Here is a 21,082-nt window from a genome sequence, read left to right as displayed (position 1 = left end):
TTTGTCACGTGAGGTAACAATTGCTTTAGCATTTGCACATTGTATTGTAAACAATTCCAATATCAACTACTTGAGATTATCTTATGTTGGAATGTCTGCAGAAATTAACATAATTAATCCGCTTTAAATTTTATAATTAATTTATGCGTTATGGAGTATTGTTTCTTCTGTGTCGATATTACGTATGATGCATGACAAGGTGATTATCCCAGCTAACACAAAAACTACGTTAATTAAGTGTACATACGGGATATCGTGCTTAGCGCACTTATTGTATATTCGACCATGCAGGTTTTGCGACGGTTATCTCCAATTTGGGCGACTTTGGGTCGTTCAAGAGTTAGAATAACATCAGGAGACGTTAGTCTATCTTGTTTCTTATGTACCGATATTACGTATGATACGAGACAACGCGATTTTCTCGGCGAACGCGTGGAAGAAGAACTGCAATCAAAGAATTATTTGGAAGACGTTAGAATTGGCAGTGTCAGCAGTTCCAGACATCTTGTCAAACTTGTCGACCAATTGCGACAACACGGTAAGAATTGAAATGTTGATGTCCACACGATATAATGGCGTGAGCGTACTAGTGCGCCCTGCGTACATAGGTGCTCTGACTGTAACAAATGCAAGACAAGCGTTGCAGAACTGCGGCAAAGTGTTGATTGATTCTAAGCCAGAGAGACGTGTGGAATTGGTGCGAAGTCTGTGGCAATCATTTCAAGATAATGGTGAGAAGGTTATTAATTAACTAAATGAGATTTAGGAGGCAATTTATTGTTTGATGTTTGGTATGTGGTTGGTTACTTGTTTTCTGTTTGCGTGTTTGTTTATTTGTTAGGGCATTTGCTTGTTTGATTGTTCTGATGTTTTTTATGTTTTAAGGCATCAGTGTGCACATGTGAAGCAATAGCTTATTGTAGGGCATGTGTGTGTGTGTGTGTGTGTGTGTGTGTGTGTGTGTGTGTGTGTGTGTGTGTGTGTGTGTGTGAGTGTGTGTGTCTGTGTGTGTGTGTGTGTGTGTGTGTGTGTGTGTGTGTGTTTGTGTGTGTGTGTTTGTGTGTGAGTGTGTGTGTGTGTCTGTGTCTGTGTCTGTGTGTGTGTGTCTGTGTGTGTGTGTGTGTGTGTGTGTGTGTGTGTCTCTCTGTGTGTGTGTGTGTGTGTGTGTGTGTGTGTGTGTGTGTGTGTGTGTGTGTGTGTGTGTGTCTGTCTGTGTGTGTGTGTGTGTGTGTGTGTGTGTGTGTGTGTGTGTGTGTGTCTGCCTGCCTGTCTGCCTGATTGTCTGTTTGTTTATCTGTTTTTCTGTATGTCTGTCTGTACGTCTGTCTGTTAGTATCATATGATTATCGTCTCTGCCATTAAAATGTTAAGGCTAATACTGTTATTTTTAATGTATATCAGATCATGTTTAGTTTTAGAGTTATCGATTCTGATTTTAAGTGACAGATTTTTTTATTACAGTCTAGTGCTTGAGTCATTGCAGTTTTGCTTCAAAGGCTGCTGAAATTGTTAAACAAACCAAGAATGTGTTTGATTGTTTAATTTTTGTATTTGCAACTCTTGTCTTTTGAAGAGTTGCTATTGGTGTGTTTCTGTTCATAGGTATTGGTCTTGATGTGACGCACTTCAATGCATTGTTGACTGTTTATGTTGAGAATGATCACAAGTTTGCTCCACTGGAACTGGTGGAGGAAATGAAAGAGAAAGAAATACATCCAAATGTTGTGAGTGATGTGTGTGTGTGTGTGTGTGTGTGTGTGTGTGTGTGTGTGTGTGTGTGTGTGTGTGTGTGTGTGCGTGCACGTGTCTGTGTCTGTCTGGTGTGTGTGTGTAGGGGGTGGGAGTGGGGTGGGTGGTGGATGGATGTGTGTGTGTGTGTGTGTGTGTGCGCGTGGGTGGGTGGGTGGGTGTTTTTGTGTGTCTATGTGTCTGTGTATCTGTTTGTCTTTCTGTCACATGCATATGCAGGCAGTAATACAATTTATAATTAATTTATACGTGATAAAATGACGAATATTTAGTTACAGGCAGGCAGATGTATGAACAAACAAACAGATAAATGGACAGTCAGACAATGGAGAGACAGACAGCAGATGGACAGGTGGTCACACTAATAATTGGTGTGACAGGCATGCAAAGAGAGACATACTAGTATAGCAACTGAGACACGAGTAGACAGGCAGTTGAGTTTGATGGAAATGTAGACAAACATGTATACTCAAAGTATCTGGGAAACTATCATATCAACAGTAACATTTCATATTCACCATGTTAGGCAACGTTTCAACTTCTTTTGAAGAGTTACTGCTTGCAGGGTGATGTCAGTGGAGCCAAGTAGGTGACATGCATGCACATTTTATTGTTTGGTGCTCTACATCGAGTGTGATGTTACAACAGCTTAGTATTGGATCACATGAGAAATGAAGGCATGCAAGTATCTGAACCAATTCTTGCTCCGTTGATTATTGGACATGCAAGAGCAGAGTAAGATATTAGAATCAAGATGAATGTTATACACAAATGTATCAATTGTAGTGCAACACACACACACACACACACACACACACACACACACACACACACACACACACACACACGCACACACACACACACACACACACACACACACACACACACCACACACACACACACACACACCTGAATTTGAGCAATACCCCTAAGAATTTAGGACTCAGAATAGTTTGCCAAGCTGATCGATTGTTTGGATCTTCTCTAGATAAGTTGAATGATTTTAAGTCTTTCTGAACTACATCAACTCGGCATTGTTGAGTACCGTGAGCTGGACGTTAATGATTAAAAAGTCTACTGCGTAGAAGTTGTTTTGGGAGACATTTGTTTGACATTCTTACAACGTGTCCCAACCACTGAAATCGGAGTCTTTGAATTTTCAATTCTATGGGATCTTCTTTTGTTGTGGCCAGATTTTCTATATCAGTTCTTATATGCCATTTAGACACTCCAAGAACCGTCCTAATACATTGCAACCTGTCAAATGTGTTCACCTTACAAATGTTTACTTAGTTAGTCACAAACAGCAGTCCGATGCCTGGTAGTGACTCCTTCCTGAGCATACATTCTCCTTGATCCCTGGGACACCTCTAGATCTATGGATTCAGTCCTGTTCCTGGTATCACTGGATCTTTATGCAGCCCAACCCCTATTTGTGTCCACACGCGGGGAAACGTGCTCCAATCTGCAAGTAGTAGCAACAACTGATGTAGGTGATCAGCTTGCTAGACTGACACACCCTAGCCTTTCAACATTCTCAGCTTGTCGAAGGCTGAAGTTAGCATGCATTCCTTTCCCCAGGCAAGGGAACTGCCAGGAATACAAGGTCCCATGTCTCACCCTCTTAGAGGTTCAGTAAAAGGACTTTCAAGACACACACTGTGACACACACACACACACACACACACACACACACACACACACACACACACACACACACACACACACACACATGCATGCATGTGCTGTTGTAGGCAGACAGTATGGTAGTAGAATGGGTCAGTTTACTTGTATATAGGTTGATTCTTGTTTTGCCAGAGGTTTAGACAAAGCAACTGAAATGTTTGAGAGAATTCGAAGTGAAGGCTTTCAACTCGGGGTGGACAGTTATCATGCATTGTTACGTTCATTGGCTGAGAGAGGAGATTTGGACAGAATACAGAATGTAATTTGCATCACCTTACACTCCTTTATTTCTCTATTATTTTTGTCTGTGTTGTTTTGTTGCTTGTTTATCCTTTTGTTTGCTGTTTAGCTGTCTGTCTGCTTATCTGTGTGTCTGCTTGTCTGTCTGCTTATCTGTGTGTCTGCTTGTCTGTCTGTTTGTCTATTTCCCAGTTGCCCGTCTGTCTGTTTGTCTGTCTGTCTGTCTGTCTGTCTGTCATTTTATGTCTCTGTTTGTCAGTGTGTCATTGTTTGTCTTTCTGTCTTTCTGTCTGTCTGTCTGTCAATCACATATATTTGAACATTTATCTTTGACACACTTCACAATGCAGGGTATTGTGTACTGTCCAACTACTACTGTAGTAGTGTGTACCAGCTGTAGTAGTTGAAATACTAGATTACAAAGGGGTAACATCTGTTGCCCTCAGACAGCAAAGATAGCTTTTTAGAGATGTCTATCTGTCTCTCGGTCTGTTTGTCTGTCTCTCTGTATGTCTGTTTCTCTGCTTGCCTGTTTGTCTATGTGTCTGTTTGTCTGTTGCTCTCTGTCTGTCTTTCTGTCTGTTTATCTGTCTGTCTTTGTATTGGTCTTTTCATTAGCTTTTGGTCTGTTTGTTGGTTTTAGTAGCTATTTGTCACTATTTTTCAGTCTTTAGGTTTGTGTGTTTATTTCTACTTTAAGCGTTTATTTTTCTGTTTGTTTTGTTTTGTTATTGATAGATTTATTTTGTTTGTAGCTGTTGATTGGTTGATTGATCTGCTGTGTAGGTGTTGGATGAAATGAATGCATCTCGCCTCTATCCACCTGTTGTGTTGTATACAGACTTGATTGAGACTCTTTCAGCTCATGGACATACTCATCTAATTAACACATTTCTGGATACAATAAAGAACATTGGAAGAATGAGATCAGGTAGACATTGTATTAGAAGGATGCATCTCACAATACGCTAGACTATTGTATTTGACGGATGCATCTTATACATTAAACTATTGTATTGGAGGGATGCATCTCATAATACTCTAGACTTTGGTATTAGAGGGATGCATCTCATAATACACTGTACTATTGTATTGGAGGGATGCATCTCATAATACACTAGAGTATTCAATGTATTGGAGATATGCATCTCTCAACACACTAGATTGTTGGTCTGGAAAGATGCAACAGACTCTCAAATCAACATTTCTTTATAGATTTAGAATCAGTAATGAAGACCCTCTTAGTCAATGGTGATGTTGATGGAGCAATGGCGATTCTGCTCAAAATCGGTCATGTCATGATCTCATCTCAGACAGATGGTTTACGGCCTGGACGGCAGTTTCTCTCTCATTTACTGAAGAGCAATCCAGTAATAAAAGTTGTGTTGCAGATGTGTTAGTTTTAATGGCTTGTTGTTTACCTTAGTTTCAAAGTGTTTGTGTGTGTGTGTGTGTGTGTGTGTGTGTGTGTGTGTGTGTGTGTGTGTGTGTCAGGTTTCTGTATGCTGAGTTATTGTATTGTGTAGGTTTAACTTTTTTGTTTCTTTTTATTTGTTTTTTCACACGTTGTTTGCATTGCATTTATTGTGTTTGCTAATGCCAAACACTTATCTATGTTGTGATGTATATTTATGTGCATTAGCCATATCCAACTGATTTTCTTCTAAAGTCAGTATCAATCTTAAGATCTCGAGATCTCCATCGTACACCATACGAAGACCTTCTCTTCAGTGTATTCGATAGAGAAGACACAGGTTGGACAGGACATGTATGTCAGATTGTAGTTTGAGAACAACATTGGACTTTGTGTGTAGACAATGCTATTGTAGTTATCAAGGAGATGATCTCTTCGGTGAGTTGTGAATTTTGAGTATTTCTGTGTATTATGACAATGAACGTATTTGTAAATGTGTACATTTTGTATTTCTGTCTGAGTGTCTGTTTGTGCATTTTGTTTGTTTGTGGCATGTGTTTCTTTGTTTTGGCATGTGTTTCTACGTTTGTTTGTGGCATGTGTTTCTATGTTTGTGGCACTTGTTTGTTTGTTTGTAGCACTTGTTTGTTTGTTTATGACATGTGTTTGTAGCATGTGTTTGTTTGTTTGTTGCATGTGTTGTTTGTTTGTGCCACCTGTTTGTTTTGCCACCTGTTTGTTTTTGTTGGTTTGTGGCATGTGTTTGTTTGTTTGTCGCATGTATTTGTTTTCTGGTGTGTGTTTTTGTTGAATGTGTTTGTTTGTTTGTGCCACATGTTTGTTTGTTTGTTAGTTTGTTTGCGGCATGTGTCTGTTTGTTTGTGCACCTGTTTGTTTGTGGCATATGTTTTGTTTGTTTGTGACATGTGTTTGTTTGTTTGTTTGTAGCATGTGTTTGTGTGTTCAAGAAAATGTGCTAATCTCTTTGTTTGTTTTTCTTTTTTTGGGGGTGTTTAGTTGTCTTAGTCATTTTGTTCTACCTTGTGTTTGTTCTATTTGCCTTGATTAGTCTGTTTACTATGCTAGTGTTGTACTATTTATTGCAGTTTGTTCCTGTCAAGCCACATTATTTCTATCCTCTTCTTGCTCAATTGAAGAAGAGTGAAAATCTCAGTGGTGAGGACCAACTACTGTGACAGTGAGACAACTTATTATGTTCTTACAGCGTTTGTATTGCAGGAATGTTGGATGTTATAAAATTGATAAAAGATAGTGATTTTGTGTGTGCAAAACCACAGTAAGCAACACAAACATTAGCACAGAGATGGTCATTAAGATAAGCATGCAATTAGCAGATAGACAAATTTGTGGTGCATTAAGCAGACTGATAGTCTCACAGACTCACAGACAGACAGACATGCTGCCCAGACAGTGACACACACACACACACACACACACACACACACACACACACACACACACACACACACACACACACACACACACACACACACACACTGGCAAAAATGGCATATGGATAAGAAGCTGCCTTTTGATATGGTTATGCCCCCAGCCAGTTGGCTGAGTTCCTGTGCACTATGCAGGAGCTATGGGTTATGCTGAGCAATTTCCTAAAACCTGGCCAGGTACTTGCAGGAGCACTAACTGCAATGCCAAGTGTAGTGTGGGCACCCGAAGTCTAATCGGGACCTCAGTGGCTTGTGGACTTTGTTGCAGTCGGGGCCTTTGCCACCCCAGTCAATGACCATGAACTCGTTTGTACTTCTGAGTCGAGAGAGGCAATTGTGTGAGCTTCTTGCCCACGAAATTATGCCATAGCTCGCCATCACTGTGACTTGAACCTGCAACCCTGCAAGTTCCTGGATGTAAACACTCCATAAAAGACTCTCTATAACCAACTGAGCCATCACGGGCACACACCCACCCACGCTCACACACACACAATGGACAATGGACAAATGTTAAGCCCTCCACGTCTTTCAACGTCGACCTTGAGGTCAGTTGTGGAGATACCTCCCCCTGCCTTTAGAGACAGGGCCTCCATGCGCTCGTGGAGTCTTGGGGCCAGCGCTACAATCCACCTGGAGCTTGGCCAGAGTCATCCAGGGGCACTGACAATGGCGCAGCTTAGGGACTGGACACCAAGGCCCAAACGTACCCGTCTACTGCATGATGTTGCTGCCAAGCCAGCGGTCTTGTCCACCCCAGTCAATGACTAGGTACTCATTTATACTTCTGAGTGGAGAGAAGCGAGTGTGGGTGAGTTTCTTGCTCAAGTAAACTGCGACAGTTTCGTCTCCACCAGCATCGAACCTTCAACCCTCATCACAGAATACAAGATCTTGGATATCATAACCAACGCTCTACCATCTGCTCCACCGCCCGCCCCCTGCTCCACCGCCCGCCCCCTCCCCCCCCACACACACAATTCTCTATTTTTTACTTAAACTGTAAAAGTACAATATCACTCTTTAAAACCAGACTAAACATTATCAATAAGGTTTAATTAATTGACAGACAAGCAAACAGTAGACAGACAGACAGACATAAAAATACAGACATACTGTTGCAACAATCAACATCCAGTGCAGTGTGCATGTATTGCCATTGTTGTTTGTGTTGTCTTTGTGTGTAGTTTGGACTACGTTGTTGATACTGCATTGCCTCTCGGTGAAGTTGATGGACTCATCAAGGCACTCAGTGATACAGGAGTTCAGTTATCACCTGAAGAGAAGGGTGTCTTCCTTCAGACGTTGGTCACTGCTAACTGCATTGACACTGCAGTGAAATTTTGTATGTAAACAGACAGTCATCTTTGCAATACAGCAGTCTAATGTATTGAGAGATGCACAGTTTTAATTCTCTTGTATTGAGAGATGCATAGTTACAATACAATAAGTATAATAATGTATTGAGGAATGCATCTGAATACAACAGTCTAACGTATCGAAAGATGCACAGTTAATACTATTGTATTGAGAGATGCATACTTGCAATACAGTAGTATAATAATGTATTAAGAAATGCATCTTCTGATACAGTGGTCTTTATGTATTGAGAGATGCATGTTATGAACATAAACGTCTAATATTGTCTTACTTTACTGCAGTAACATCAGACGTTGTATCAGTTGAACCACGAGGAGTGTTGGGAATGTTTGCTCACGTTCCAATCCCGTATGGAAGTCGTTTTTCACTCCAATACCTTTCTATTGAATTTAACACGTTGTTACAGTAAATTCAAGGAGATTAGTGACCCATCAGAGGTGCCAGTGTTTAAGGTAACCAACACTGAATTTGTATGTAGTGAGTTATAAAAAAATTGAAATTTTATTATATTGTTTGTATTCCAGCTTTTTGAAACACTCAGAGATTGTGAAGGGGTTTCTTCTGAAGCTCTTTGTAAGTACCATGTTTGTTAAGAAAATCTGTTATGTACACACATTGATAATTCAAGGGTTAGTGAAGCAGAGTTGAGAAGCTTATCATACTATGATAGGAATCAGAACGTTGTTTGTAAATGTATGTTGGTGATTATGTATCACACAGTATCATACCATGTGCTCAGTGCAAACAAGTCATCTACTTTACCAATCAATAAAGCAACTGACTACATGGTCACTGTGTATTTAGTTGCTTTATTCCTTGGTCCTGTAATGACTTGTTTGCACTGAGCACATGGTGCTTTTGTGGATGCCAACTACTGTTGCCGAGGGCGTGGCCTACAAAGGAATGGAATGCAGATGATTACTCTGCACCTGGGGCTTAGCACACCTTAGTGCCTCTCCATTTTATTCGGCTTTGTGTCTGTCTGTGCTCAGTGGGTGATTGTGCCATTTATGTTTCTGATTTTGTCATAAGTAGACAGTTATTTAATTAATTAATTAATTAATTAGTTAATATAGATTTGAGTAGTTCTCCTCTTTCCAGTTTGAATTTATCATTCTCCGCTATAGGTTGCTGTCAACGGCTGGAATTACGTTGACTCGCGGGACTATGACTGGACTACCGCACTTCCACACCTCGGCTGTCTGCCAACCACCAACGGCTGATATAACGGCATATAAATTACCCTCGTTTGAAACTAAAAACTAGATAACGAGGAGGTCTAGCAACTTGAAACTTCGTCGGTGTGCAAATGAAAACAAATTAGTAAGCTGAACGAAAGCTTGTTCCGATTGCACACCCCTAACACCATTTCCGACCACATTGCGGTAAGAAAGACCTAAAGAATACTGATCTCGACGTCGGACAAAAATGATCTTTGGTCCAGTTCTTCAGTTCAGTTTGTGCAACTACCACACAAAATTTGGGCTTCGTACGACTAGACATCAACGAGTTTTTAGATCGAACGTGAGGGTTCTCGCTGCTATCATGGAAACACAGCAAAGCAGTATCCTGTGTACGCAACTTTTGGCAGTCGAAAACAGTCTCTAGAGCTACAGTAACTGCATTTTGCTTTAGTTATGCTCTCTAAGACAGTATCTAAGCTACAGTAACTGGGTTTTTCTCCGGTTATGTCCTCTCTGACGTCTTCTGTGGCTTTCAGAAAGCCGGTTTTGTGTTTTGTGCTCTATATTCCTTTGAATTCTGTTGCTGAGGAGGGCTAGAGCCAGCAGCAGTGCGTACATCAACTCTGCAATCTGCAAGAAGAGGCGTTGTCTGGGAATGATGAGATTAGATTACGCATACATGACGCACCTCTTCTCACAGACTGAAACACTCCAAGAACAGCGGAACGACGAAGCTTTTGCTATTCTTGCCAACTTTCAGTGCGATTTGGTCCTTCCCGCTCCTTCTGCAGACGTTTCTGTTGAATAGCACCTTTGCAAAACCGCTAAATCTGCAAGGCAAAGCTCAAAGGGGGCCTGTTTAAGAAAGCGACGAAATCTACGCTGTTACTGCAGATGGTACATCGTTAGCTCAAAAGAAACGAACAGCTAAAAAATATATAGTACATTTGGATCCTAATTTTTATGCTTTTATTTTTAAATTTTAAGATTTTATTTTAATTATAAAATTGTGTTTTCATATCTTTGAATTCTGTGTTTTGCATTACTAGACTTGATGTTTTAATTTAACTTTTTAACTTAATTTTAGTGTTTACTTTAACTAGTGTTTGAAAAAGTGGTTGTCAGGTTGACATTTGACAACTGTTTTCATGTGACAACAAATTATTCCAGCAAGGTTGCCATCTTGACGATTAATGCTGTAGAGTAGAATAGTGGAATTGCTCAGGTCAGGCTGCGGTGGTGCCTCTTCGGTCCTGGGATATCGTTTACCTACCACAACAATTAGTGTCACACTGTTTGGTCTTTATGAAATACACTCAAACCTCCCAATCTGGACAGTATGGGACCTGGATTGTGGAAATGTTCAGAAGATAGAGATAACTAGCTCGCGTTATATCATTGGAATCTCAGACCATTCTAATGGGAGCGTCCTAGCAGTTGTACAGACAATATGCTAGCCTTGAACTTCCAGACCAGAGAGTGCTCTCTGGTTTGGAAATTTGAGGCTAACAGTATGCGTGTACCGTACACAGTTGTACTACACTGCAATGTACATGTTTACTTTGTACTACAGTTACATATGTGTTTTCCTACTCACTGGCACATGAGAATTAAGTGTTTACACTGAGAGTTTCTTGCCAAAGTGCTTATCCTCGGAATCCCAAGACCTGATATGCGCTGGAAACGTGTCCTATCTAGGGAGATGTCCGTATCTTGGAGGACCAGATTAGGGAGGTTTGAGTGTATATGTAACAATCCTAAACTCCTTGGCAACTGACAATTTTGTGACGTTGCCAAGGTGATGACTACGTCTGCCATAAATTTGAACACTGCTTAACATATAATTAAGAGCATTTTAATTAACTTCTATTTTTTAAATAAAATAAAAATTTGAAATGCAAAAATTAAAAACATAAATATTTAACACAACACAAAAAAATTGAATGGCACAATCAGCCACTGATCGTCTGTCTATACACTTGGACGTCTCTTATTCGGACATCCGAGATACGGGGAGGTCTGTATACCGGAGACCAGTGAGAACGTTTGCAATTAGCTGTTGCTAAGTACACTTTACATGTAATCATGCATTAGGTACTGTATGGATATAGACGTACAGTACGTACGTATTCACTCTTGTGTGTGCTCAATATGTAATCTAATTTTCAAATGAGAAGAGCTTTCAACACCGCTCAAACTGATGGAGTGCTTGTAAAATTTGTTTATTCTAAGATACAGGCAATTCTGAGATACGGACCCAGACTAGTCTCAAATAGCCAGCCTCTCCCCCTTGTCGACATCCCACCGTCCGGATGACTAAACCCAGGCAGTGCCCGGTCCCAAGCTGCCCAGATAAGAGACATGAGTGTGCTAGTCTCTGTAGTTTTCATGTTCATGTTATTGTATTGTAGCATACGTACGGTAATTTATCGAACCACATGTAAGGGGCTGTCGGTATTTTCAAAGACATTACAAAATATTGAAGAATTTTGTTTGGGAGTTGAGGGCAAAATGGCAGGGCTGTCAAGCGTCCCGGGATTCTTGGATTGTCCCAAGATTTGGCCCTCTGTCCCTGCATCCCAGTTAGGACACGAAATGTCCCGGAATTCCTTGAACAGGTCGACTAATACAACGGAGAGAGTCGATAGCTAAGTCGAAATTATACACATGTTCAGTCCTGATTCTAATGATCTTTTAAGTTATTCTTTGGCCTGTGGCCACAGCACATGCAGTTACAGTAAGCGCGAATATCAATAAGAACTGCGAGGCCGTGCCTTCTGCGCGTGCGTTATGCGGGGCGAGGCATTTGGTACCTTGTGTCCTGGGAATGTAAGCTAAATCCAGAAATTTGGGCGTCCAAGTTCCGGGAGGGGGGTCAGTCCAGAGGTTAGAAGCTATGAATTGTTAAAAACCGGACACGGGAAGTGAAATGGACAACTTTGACGTGTGCTTTGCAAGTACTTCTGAAGGAACAATAGAGTGTAGAATGATCTGTTGGAGAAACACTTGATAAATGATTACAGAGGGGATTTTGACATGTACTGGTCTTATTTGCAAGATGGTGGTGGGAAAGCTGCAACTGTCTCTTCTCAGCAGAGAAGGCACCGTTGGTCGGCCTGCCAATACACAGACCCACGAATGACTATTACCCCATTCACACGAGCTCTCCTAACCAGGCCAGCACAGGCTGGCACGGGTCAGTGCTGAATGAAATCTTTGTGTGAATGCGGGCCGAGCTGTGCCGAGCCGTGCTGGCCTGGCCCACCACAACTTGCCTTGCCAGCATGGGTTGATCGGGTCAGCGTGGCTTCAAATTGTCATGTGAATGCGGGCCAAGCCAGGCTGACGGCCACGCATGCTCACTAGATACGAAAATGGCGTGGTCAGAGCAGGAAACTTTGTACCTCATTGAATTGTGGGGTGAGGACAGCATCCAGGTTCAAATTAGACTTCTCTATCGTCATCGAAAAGTAAGCGCGTGCAACTTGCTCCATAGTCATAGTAGCGCGAGTGTTTCGACAAACAGCATAGCTAGCGTGCGCACCAAGGAACACGCCTACTATAGCGGCTGGCTCGCTTTTCTCTACACGTCGTGTGAACAAGAGCTGGCTCGGCCCGGCTCGGCCCAGTTTGCAACTGTGCTCGTGTGAATGGGGTATATGACTATGAGAAGATGGTGAAAGCATTGTGACAGACGATGGATCTCTAGACGACAGACAGCAATGTGCTAATTTTAGTGACGGGCATCATATGTTGTCTGTATGATATTATACAGAAAAGTGCACGTGCGCACACACACACACACACACACACACACACACACACAAAGTGACATCACACAGATTCAAAAGTGCAGACATCGATGGTTTTTCAGAGTGGGTAGGGAGTCTCGGTAAAAATGCAAAATTTTTGGTTTTTTGTAAAATTTTGGTAAATATGTATGGCCTCTAATTGTTATCACTCTTTTAGCTGTAATCAGCAAAGAATTTGTTGTATCTATGATTCGAAGATCAAACCCTAAGACTGCAATTCAAGCCTTAGAGACTCTACTGGAAATGGTAGAATGGATTGTCACGATCTTCTTTATCGAGTGTGATAGTATGTTGCTATTAGGGTGTGAAGGTCGTACATTATTTGCCATACACTGAAATTATGACTGAGTTGAAACGACAAGCTGATGTCGTGAACATGAGAAAGGTCAGTTGCTTTGTAGATAAGAGATTAATGTGTCTATGTTATAGATTGTTTATTATATTTTGGCAATTGTTTTTCGTTGATAGCTATTGCAGCTAATGAAGGAACATGACATTCCCGTTGATTCAGTGCAGAGAAGAATTGCTCTGAGAGTAAATATGATGGGTTTAACTGGGTTGGTTTATGTGGCTATTTTTGTTTGACTGTTGCTTTGGCTGTTGTGTGGTTTGTTCTCTTTCTTGCATGCTTGTCTAATTGTCAATTTTTTGTTTGTCTGTCTGTCTGTCTCTTTGTCTATCTGTTTCTCAGTCTGTCTGTACCTGTTTGTCTGTTAGTTGGTCTGTCTGTCTCTTTGTCTATCTGTCTGTCTGTCTGTCTGTTTGTGTGTATGTTTGTTTGTCTATCTGTCTGTTTGTCTGTTTGTATATTTGCCTGCTTGCTTGTCTGTCTGTCTGTTTGTATGTCCATCTTTTTATCATCCTTCTGTCTGTCCTTCTGTTTCTCTGTTTATTAGTCTGTTTGTCTGTCTGTTTGTTTGTCTATTTTTGTCTGTTTGTTTGTCTGTTGGTTGGTTTGTCTGTTGGTTGGTTGGTCTGTCTGTTTGTCTGTCTGTTTGTTTGTCTGTCTCTGTTTGTCTGTCTGTCTGTTTGGTTTGTATGTTTATCTGTCTGTTCATTTGTCATTCTGTCTTCTTGTATGTCGGTTTTTGTCTGTTTGTCTGCCTCCTTGTGTGTCTATGTTTGTCTTTCTGTTTGTCTGTCTGTTGGTTTATACGTTGGTATGTTTGTTTGTCTGTTGTCTGTCTCTTTCTGTACATTTGTCTGGGTGTGTCTGCTTCTCTGTCTCTGTCTTTTGTCTGTCCCTCTTGTTTGTATGTTTGTTGACGTCCTTGTTTATTAGTTATGGTTCAATCACATGTTGCTTCTTTTTCTTTCTTCGTTTGTTCTTGTCACCTTTTACATATGCAACTGTTACTTAGGTACTTGTCTTATTGTACTTTTATTATGTTTCTTGTGTGTCTCAAAATTTCTATGTGAGTAGCTTGCATCTTACAGTGGCAGCGGTGACATGGCAATTGAGGCGTTTATCGGTGGAAAGGTGAGAACTTTAATTTTACTAAATTAGCAGCACATGCAGAGCTCAGTTTTATTGTCTCTCTTTCTAGCCGGCTGATTTCGAGAAACCATGGCAACCTCAGAGCGAGCTGATCATCGCTTATTGCAAGGACAAGAAAAGAGTAAGAGAGAAGCAGCTGATTTAGTTTTCTTGTTTACAGTTCAGTTGCTAGGTTGGACGTACTGTGTGACTGCAATGTATAGGCAGCTAGATAGACACACATACTGTGATAGTGTATTACGAGTAAATAGAAAACAGAATGAGGCTTAACAACTGAAGTTGAAATTGAATTTTCGTTAGTTGTTTATTCCAGAGTTGGGTTTGTCTGTCATAGTTGTTTCGGCAGATGTAGATACAGTTAGGGAAAGCATGTGGTTGCAGATGTATCTTGAAAATGTGTTGATAAATTGATGGAGTGGCTAGGTGATAGATAGTCACACACACACACACACACACACACACACACACACACACACACACACACACACACACACACACACACACACACACACAACACACACACTAATTTGATTTGTAGTGGACCTTATTGGCTCAAAGACTCAAGGCATAAGTAGACAGACAGGCAAACAATTAATTAATTAATGTGACATGTGTAACTCAACCCATAAATCGAGAACCCACTATTTAGCTGAGGTGCCTTTTACTGACATTCATTGTATGGTAGTATTGTTGTTGAAAATAGAAGACATACATACATACAGACAGACAGACAGACAATTGGACAGACACACATATTGCCACACTCACTGACAGACATACAGATGGAAAAGAGTAGAATATGGTTATTATTATGAAGATGATTGATTGTTGTGATTTGTTAGTCGAATGAATCATTGCTGAAAGTGTATGAAGAGTTGGTCAGTAAGGGATTGAGGTATGTTTGTTGTGATCTGAATGCAGTTGTATGTCATTGAAAGGGTGACGTGAATTTTGCAGGCCAACTGCTTCTGCATATGGTCATTTGGTAGGAAGAAATCTACGAGATGGAAATATAGTAGATGCAGAGAGGTTTAAACGGTACATATGTATGTACAGTGTGTGTGTGTGTGTGTGTGTGTGTGTGTGTGTGTGTGTGTGTGTGTGTGTGTGTGTGTGTGTGTGTGACTGTGTGAGTGTATGTGTGTGGGAGGGCGGGTGGGTGTGTGGGTGGGAGGGCGGGTGTGTGTATGGGTGGGAGGGCGGGTGTGTGTGTGGGTGGGAGGGAGGGCGGGTGGGTGTGTGGGTGGGAGGGCGGGTGGGTGTGTGGGTGGGAGGGCGGGTGGGTGTGTGGGTGGGAGGGCGGGTGGGTGTGTGGGTGGGAGGGCGGGTGGGTGTGTGGGTGGGAGGGCGGGTGGATGTGTGGGTGGGAGGGCGGGTGGGTGGGTGGGCGGGCGGGTGGGCGGGCGGGTGGGCGGGTGGGTGTGTGGGTGGGAGGGCGGGTGGGTGTGTGGGTGGGAGGGCGGGTGGGTGTGTGGGTGGGACGGCGGGTGGGTGTGTGGGTGGGACGGCGGGTGGGTGGGTGAGAGGGTGGGACGGCGGGTGGGTAGGTGGGAGGACGGGTGAGTAGGAGGGTGGGTGACTGTGTGTGTGTGTGGGTGGGTGTGTGTTTATACATCTTTTCTAGTCTATTGGTTTCTGTCTATCTGTTTCTAATGTGTCAGACAGTTGTGTGATCGATTCTTCTTACAGAGAAATGCAAGAGCTGTTTCCAATAAGCCAATCTTTGTACAAGGGATTTATGACAGCTTATGCAAAACGAGGAGATGTAGAAGGTCGAGATTTTTACTGCTGATTTGTTAAGGTTTACATCATTAATACTATTGGTTTGATGTTTTTTTTTGGTTTTCAGCACTGAAAAGAACTTTAGCTGAATCAGAAGCACAAGGGCATGTTTATGATCCTTCCAAATGGTTTCTTCTCATCGAGGCTCACGCAGTCCATGGTACACACACACACACACACACACACACACACACACACACACACACACACACACACACACACACACACACACACACACACACACACACACACACACACACACACACACACCATCACTACCATCACCACTGCACTTTACTTCACTACATCACGCACACAGATACTGACAGTTTAACACTATTGACATCGTAGGTGATGCTGAATCAGCTGAACAGCTTTTCGTTGAAATGAAGAGGAAAAGTCGTATAGACAATCTACGAGCTCGTCCCGCATGGACACAACTTGTGTTTGCACATGTCAACAAGTATGTTACATTTTATGTGATCATGAGTTCTACAACATTTCCAAGTAACTAAATTCTTACTAGAGGTGACGTTGATGCGGCATTGAATGTGATCACTCGTGCTAAAAAGGATGACATGAAACCGATTCTAAGGTCGTACTTTATGATCATCAATCGTGCTGCTTCACTGCAACGAGAAGACATTCTTAGTACAAGTATGTGATTGCATGTTACTGAATTATGTGTGCGATATGCATTGGCTAGTGAAGACTCGTCTGCTTGATTGTTTGTTTGTGTGTTTGCTTGTTGTCTTGTTTAGTTGTTTGTTTGGCTGCTTGTTGATGTTTGGAAAGGAATTTGTGTTGCTGTTTGGAACAGGCATACTTCATGCAGTGGCTGTGGTTCTATTTGCTTAATATCTTGTGTTTGAAGTGAAGGTGTGTGTGTGTGTGTGTGTGTGTGTGTGTGTGTGTGTGTGTGTGTGTGTGTGTGTGTGTGTGTGTGTGTGTGTTTGTAGTGTGATAGCTCAGTTGGTTAGTGAGTCATCTTATGGAGTGTTACATCCGGGACCTTGAAGTGTCACTACTTAAGGCACAGTGATGGCGAGCTATGGCATAATTTCCCAAGCAAGAAACTAACACACATTTCTTCTGTCAACTCAGGAGTATAAATGAGTACCTGTTTATTGACTGGGGACCTACGCGGCCATTGGCTGTGACATGACATCAGCCACTGGGGTCCTGGTGAGACTCCGGGTGCTCACACCACAGTTGGCTTCACAAGTCGGTGCTTCTGCAAGTGCCTGGTCCAGCTCTAGGAGTTTGCTAGCGCAGACCCTGAGTTGCCTGGGGAGCGCACTGAGAACAGCTTGGGGCGTGACCTCTGAGAGGCAGCTCCTGACATTTAGGTTAGGTGTGTGTGTGTGTGTGTGTGTGTGTGTGTGTGTGTGTGTGTGTGTGTGTGTGTGTCTGTCTGTCTGTCTGTCTGTCTGTCTGTTTGTCTGTCTGTCTGTCATTCTCTTTGTCTTCCTGTCTATCTGCCTGTTTGTCTGTATGTCTGTCTGTCTTTTTGCCTGTCTCTCTGTTTGTCTGTCAATTTGTCTGTCTGTCTGTTTGTTTGTCTATATGTTTGTTTGTCTGTGTGCATATGTGAGTTAGCCATCTTATCATTTGGTCTGCTCGTGTGTAGTTAATCAGTTAATTCTGGAAGATTTTCAAGTGATGAAGCAGGAATTTGTTGATCCCTTATTGTTTTCTGCCCATGTGAGGGCTGGCAATCTTGACAGAGCAGACGACTTTATGGCAGTGAGTTGTTGTGTTTTCAATATTTACTTTTTGGGAAAACAAGTTGGTGTATTTGTTTTGTCAATTATCTGACGTTTTCGTCTGTCATTCTGTCTGTTTGTCTTTCTATCTGTGTGTCTGTCTGTCCAAATTCCATTAATTTTGAACGTCAATCATGGTGCAGCTAGCAAAGGAGATGGTAAACTGCATAGAAAGTCATCTTAGATACGTGTCAGCCTGTCTGTTTGTTTTTCTATTTGTCTGTCTGTACGTTTGTCTGTGTGACAAAAACAGAATGAAAGCATTGACAGAGTTCAAATCTCCTGTATATATGATGGGTAGGAAGATGCCTTGAAAACTGGCAGAAGAAACAGCATGAGTGTGAACTCAGTTTGAATTGTAACGTTTTTGGCATTTGTTTTAATTGACTATATAGTTGTCTTTCTGGTAATTATCTATATATCTGTCTGTTTATTTTTTACCAGTCTATGTCTCATTTGCTAATCACTGAGACTGCATTTATAAATTGTTGTATTCTTTATAGAAAGTCGATTTTGGTGAAAATGAATCTGTCTATGGCATATATGTCAACATATGTGCCAATGAAGGAGACGTATTAACTATCATTCAATGAGTCAATTAATTACTGAAGTATACAACAGGTTTTGATTATTAGGTTGAACGGATAAGGAGACTGATGACCACTTTGTCTCATTTAACAGTGGAGGAGCAGTATGACCTGTGTGGGATGCCACTGCTACGGGCATATCGTAATGACGTATTTTGAATGTATCTATTGTGTTGAGTCTGAACGTCTATTGATTGCGTTTTAGAACATCTTCAAGATCCAAACGGTTGTTTGTCTGTCTATGAAGAGTTTAGACAAAGAGGGGCAAGTGTATCGCCACGTTTCAAGCTTCTATTAGCGACCGTCTTGATGAATCATGGCAGAGTAGTTCCTGTAGAGGTAAGATATGGTTCTACTTTAATGTATCACAAAGATGCATCTTTCCAATACAATAGTCTAATGACAGCATAAGCACCACTGATGCTTCACTGCGCACAAAGTAATGTAAAATGCAAGCAATTCATTTAATCTGACCATTGAGCATGTTTTGTGAGGTCCCTGAGTTTATTCAAGAGCAAGCAGATAAATTTCAAGATTAATTGGGAGTAATTGCTGGAGCTCTGCATGTCCCTCGGTGTAGGCGATTAGGTGCAGCAGAGTTGAAGAATTTTGTGCTAATGAGTTGATTGCATTCCTTGCCCCAGGAATGAGTTGTGAGCGCTTACAAGGGCCGACCTTTTAAGCAAGGCCATTTCGTTGTAACTTGGGAATTTAGCATCATTTTGTGAACTTGACAAATGGAGATGAAAGAACAGTATACCCATAGGTGCAGTTACTTGCACTTTAGTTTTACTGGCTGAGCTGTTGTAGCCGACACACACACACACACACACACACACACACACACACACACACACACACACACACACACACACACACACACACACACACACACACACACACACACACACACACATTTATATTGTATACTTAGATATTTCCTGTTTTTGTATAGCTGCTGCATCTGCCAACTACATCAAATCGTAGACCCAGACGTCAGTCATCGTCTCAAACTGCTGGAGTGTCATCTTTAGGTGACATCTCTAGTGACAGTTCATCTTCCAGTGATGATGAGGCTGAAGACGATGTAAACCAAGTCATTGACAAAGACCCTGAACATGTTTGATTGAGGTTATGTGAACATGTGTTGTTGATGGACACACGTAGTTGTCATCAAAGGTCTAAATTACTGCCCAGGATTCTCTTTTTTTTCCAGTGGAGTATATTTTAGTGCGTTCATAAGTGGCAATTGTGGTGTGCGTGTGTTTGAGTTGAGTCATGTGCTATCAGAAGGGTATGGCTACACACACACACACACACACACACACACACACACACACACACACACACACACACACACACACACACACACACACACACACACACAGCAGCAGCAGCAGCAGCAGCAGCAACAACAACAGCAGCATGCACTGCATACATACTTTGTTCAAAACACAGTGTTATACAAGGTATGCCTCTTATCCTGTTAGGCTGTTGCTGTGATGAGATAGAAAAAACGTTTTGATTATTTCTGGAAATACTAATTGCATACTATTACGTCAGCAAAGAAGGAAAACACTTAGACTTTTTGTATGACGTTATGTCAATACTAAGAATATGCAGTTTGGGTACTGAAGGGTTGAGAAGTATTTTTGTTTGTTGTGGTTAGGGATCTCAATCGGATACTAAAGTGTGTGAGGTGGTATATATGTGAGTGTAAACACTCTTATTTTTGGAGGTTTTAATTAAATGGAGCTTTTAGGCTAAAAGGCTGTACCACATACCATGTATGATGAGTGACATTTTGATCTAATGCTAAATCAAAGCTTGGTATTCCTTTCTTGGCTTCTTTCCTGAACGCAAACATGGTTGACTCATTACACACACACACACACACACACACACACACACACACACACACACACACACACACACACACACACACACACACACACACACACACACGCACACACACACACACACACACACACACACACCACACACACACACACACACACACACACATACACACACAGTGCTGTTAGCGCATATGATAAACCTAAAACCAGAGGATCAGATGTCTGAAAGTCAACAACTTATTTATAGTTTCTCTTCGGTATCACGACATGTAACACCGACAGTTTTGACTCAATACTCTATACTCACCAAACACTTGGTTAAAACCACACGCTTTGACAGACCAACCGCGCCTTTAGCATAATGTCATGGTCACTACTGAAAGGTATATACATAGATGGGTATATACATAGATGGCTCCATATACATTTGCATTGTCATGACCTTCAGACCACAAACAGCCTACTGTAATTTATGTTACTAACACTAATATCATATAACCTGCCAACATACGTGCGAGTTCAGTAACTAGGCCACAAGAATAAAATCAGTTGTTCGACAGTAGTTGGCCTAACAACCCGTGCGCCAATTTATTTTGTTATCATTTTATTATTTACTATTAATGTCAATAATAATTATATTTACAAACAAATCATTC

At 41.6% G+C, this 21,082-nt stretch overlaps 1 protein-coding gene across 1 annotated transcript; it reads left to right on the top strand.

Annotated features, from left to right (window-relative positions):
• Window positions 1–269: 269 nt before the first annotated feature.
• On the top strand, window positions 270–19,859 carry LOC134198624 (leucine-rich PPR motif-containing protein, mitochondrial-like). The gene is made up of 32 exons (XM_062668034.1): window positions 270–538; window positions 609–731; window positions 1,603–1,724; window positions 2,276–2,334; window positions 2,398–2,484; window positions 3,568–3,694; window positions 4,462–4,606; window positions 4,891–5,045; window positions 5,318–5,429; window positions 5,490–5,527; window positions 6,196–6,265; window positions 6,329–6,386; window positions 7,746–7,903; window positions 8,220–8,286; window positions 8,345–8,390; window positions 8,463–8,511; window positions 13,092–13,180; window positions 13,236–13,319; window positions 13,403–13,468; window positions 14,358–14,414; window positions 14,482–14,553; window positions 15,275–15,327; window positions 15,390–15,470; window positions 16,122–16,204; window positions 16,282–16,374; window positions 16,566–16,677; window positions 16,741–16,871; window positions 17,845–17,960; window positions 18,484–18,552; window positions 18,616–18,709; window positions 18,773–18,906; window positions 19,523–19,859. Exons 1-32 carry the CDS (start codon window positions 286–288, stop codon window positions 19,691–19,693), a joined length of 3,174 nt encoding a protein of 1,057 aa, XP_062524018.1. The 5' UTR covers window positions 270–285; the 3' UTR covers window positions 19,694–19,859.
• Window positions 19,860–21,082: the final 1,223 nt, after the last annotated feature.

The sequence above is a fragment of the Corticium candelabrum genome, chromosome 2 (genome assembly GCF_963422355.1).
Source record: "Corticium candelabrum chromosome 2, ooCorCand1.1, whole genome shotgun sequence".
Taxonomy (NCBI): Eukaryota; Metazoa; Porifera; class Homoscleromorpha; order Homosclerophorida; family Plakinidae; genus Corticium; species Corticium candelabrum.
Note: the sequence above shows the minus strand (reverse complement) of the source record. Positions and strands in the feature narration are given on the sequence as shown.

Bases quoted from the DNA above. Each gene is read 5' to 3' on its own strand.
- LOC134198624 (XM_062668034.1), top strand. From the start codon at position 286: ATGCAGGTTTTGCGACGGTTATCTCCAATTTGGGCGACTTTGGGTCGT. The intron at 5,528-6,195 runs GTGAGTTGTGAA...TATTTATTGCAG, and splicing joins TCAAGGAGATGATCTCTTCG to TTTGTTCCTGTCAAGCCACA. The intron at 6,387-7,745 runs GTAAGCAACACA...CTTTGTGTGTAG, and splicing joins TTTGTGTGTGCAAAACCACA to TTTGGACTACGTTGTTGATA.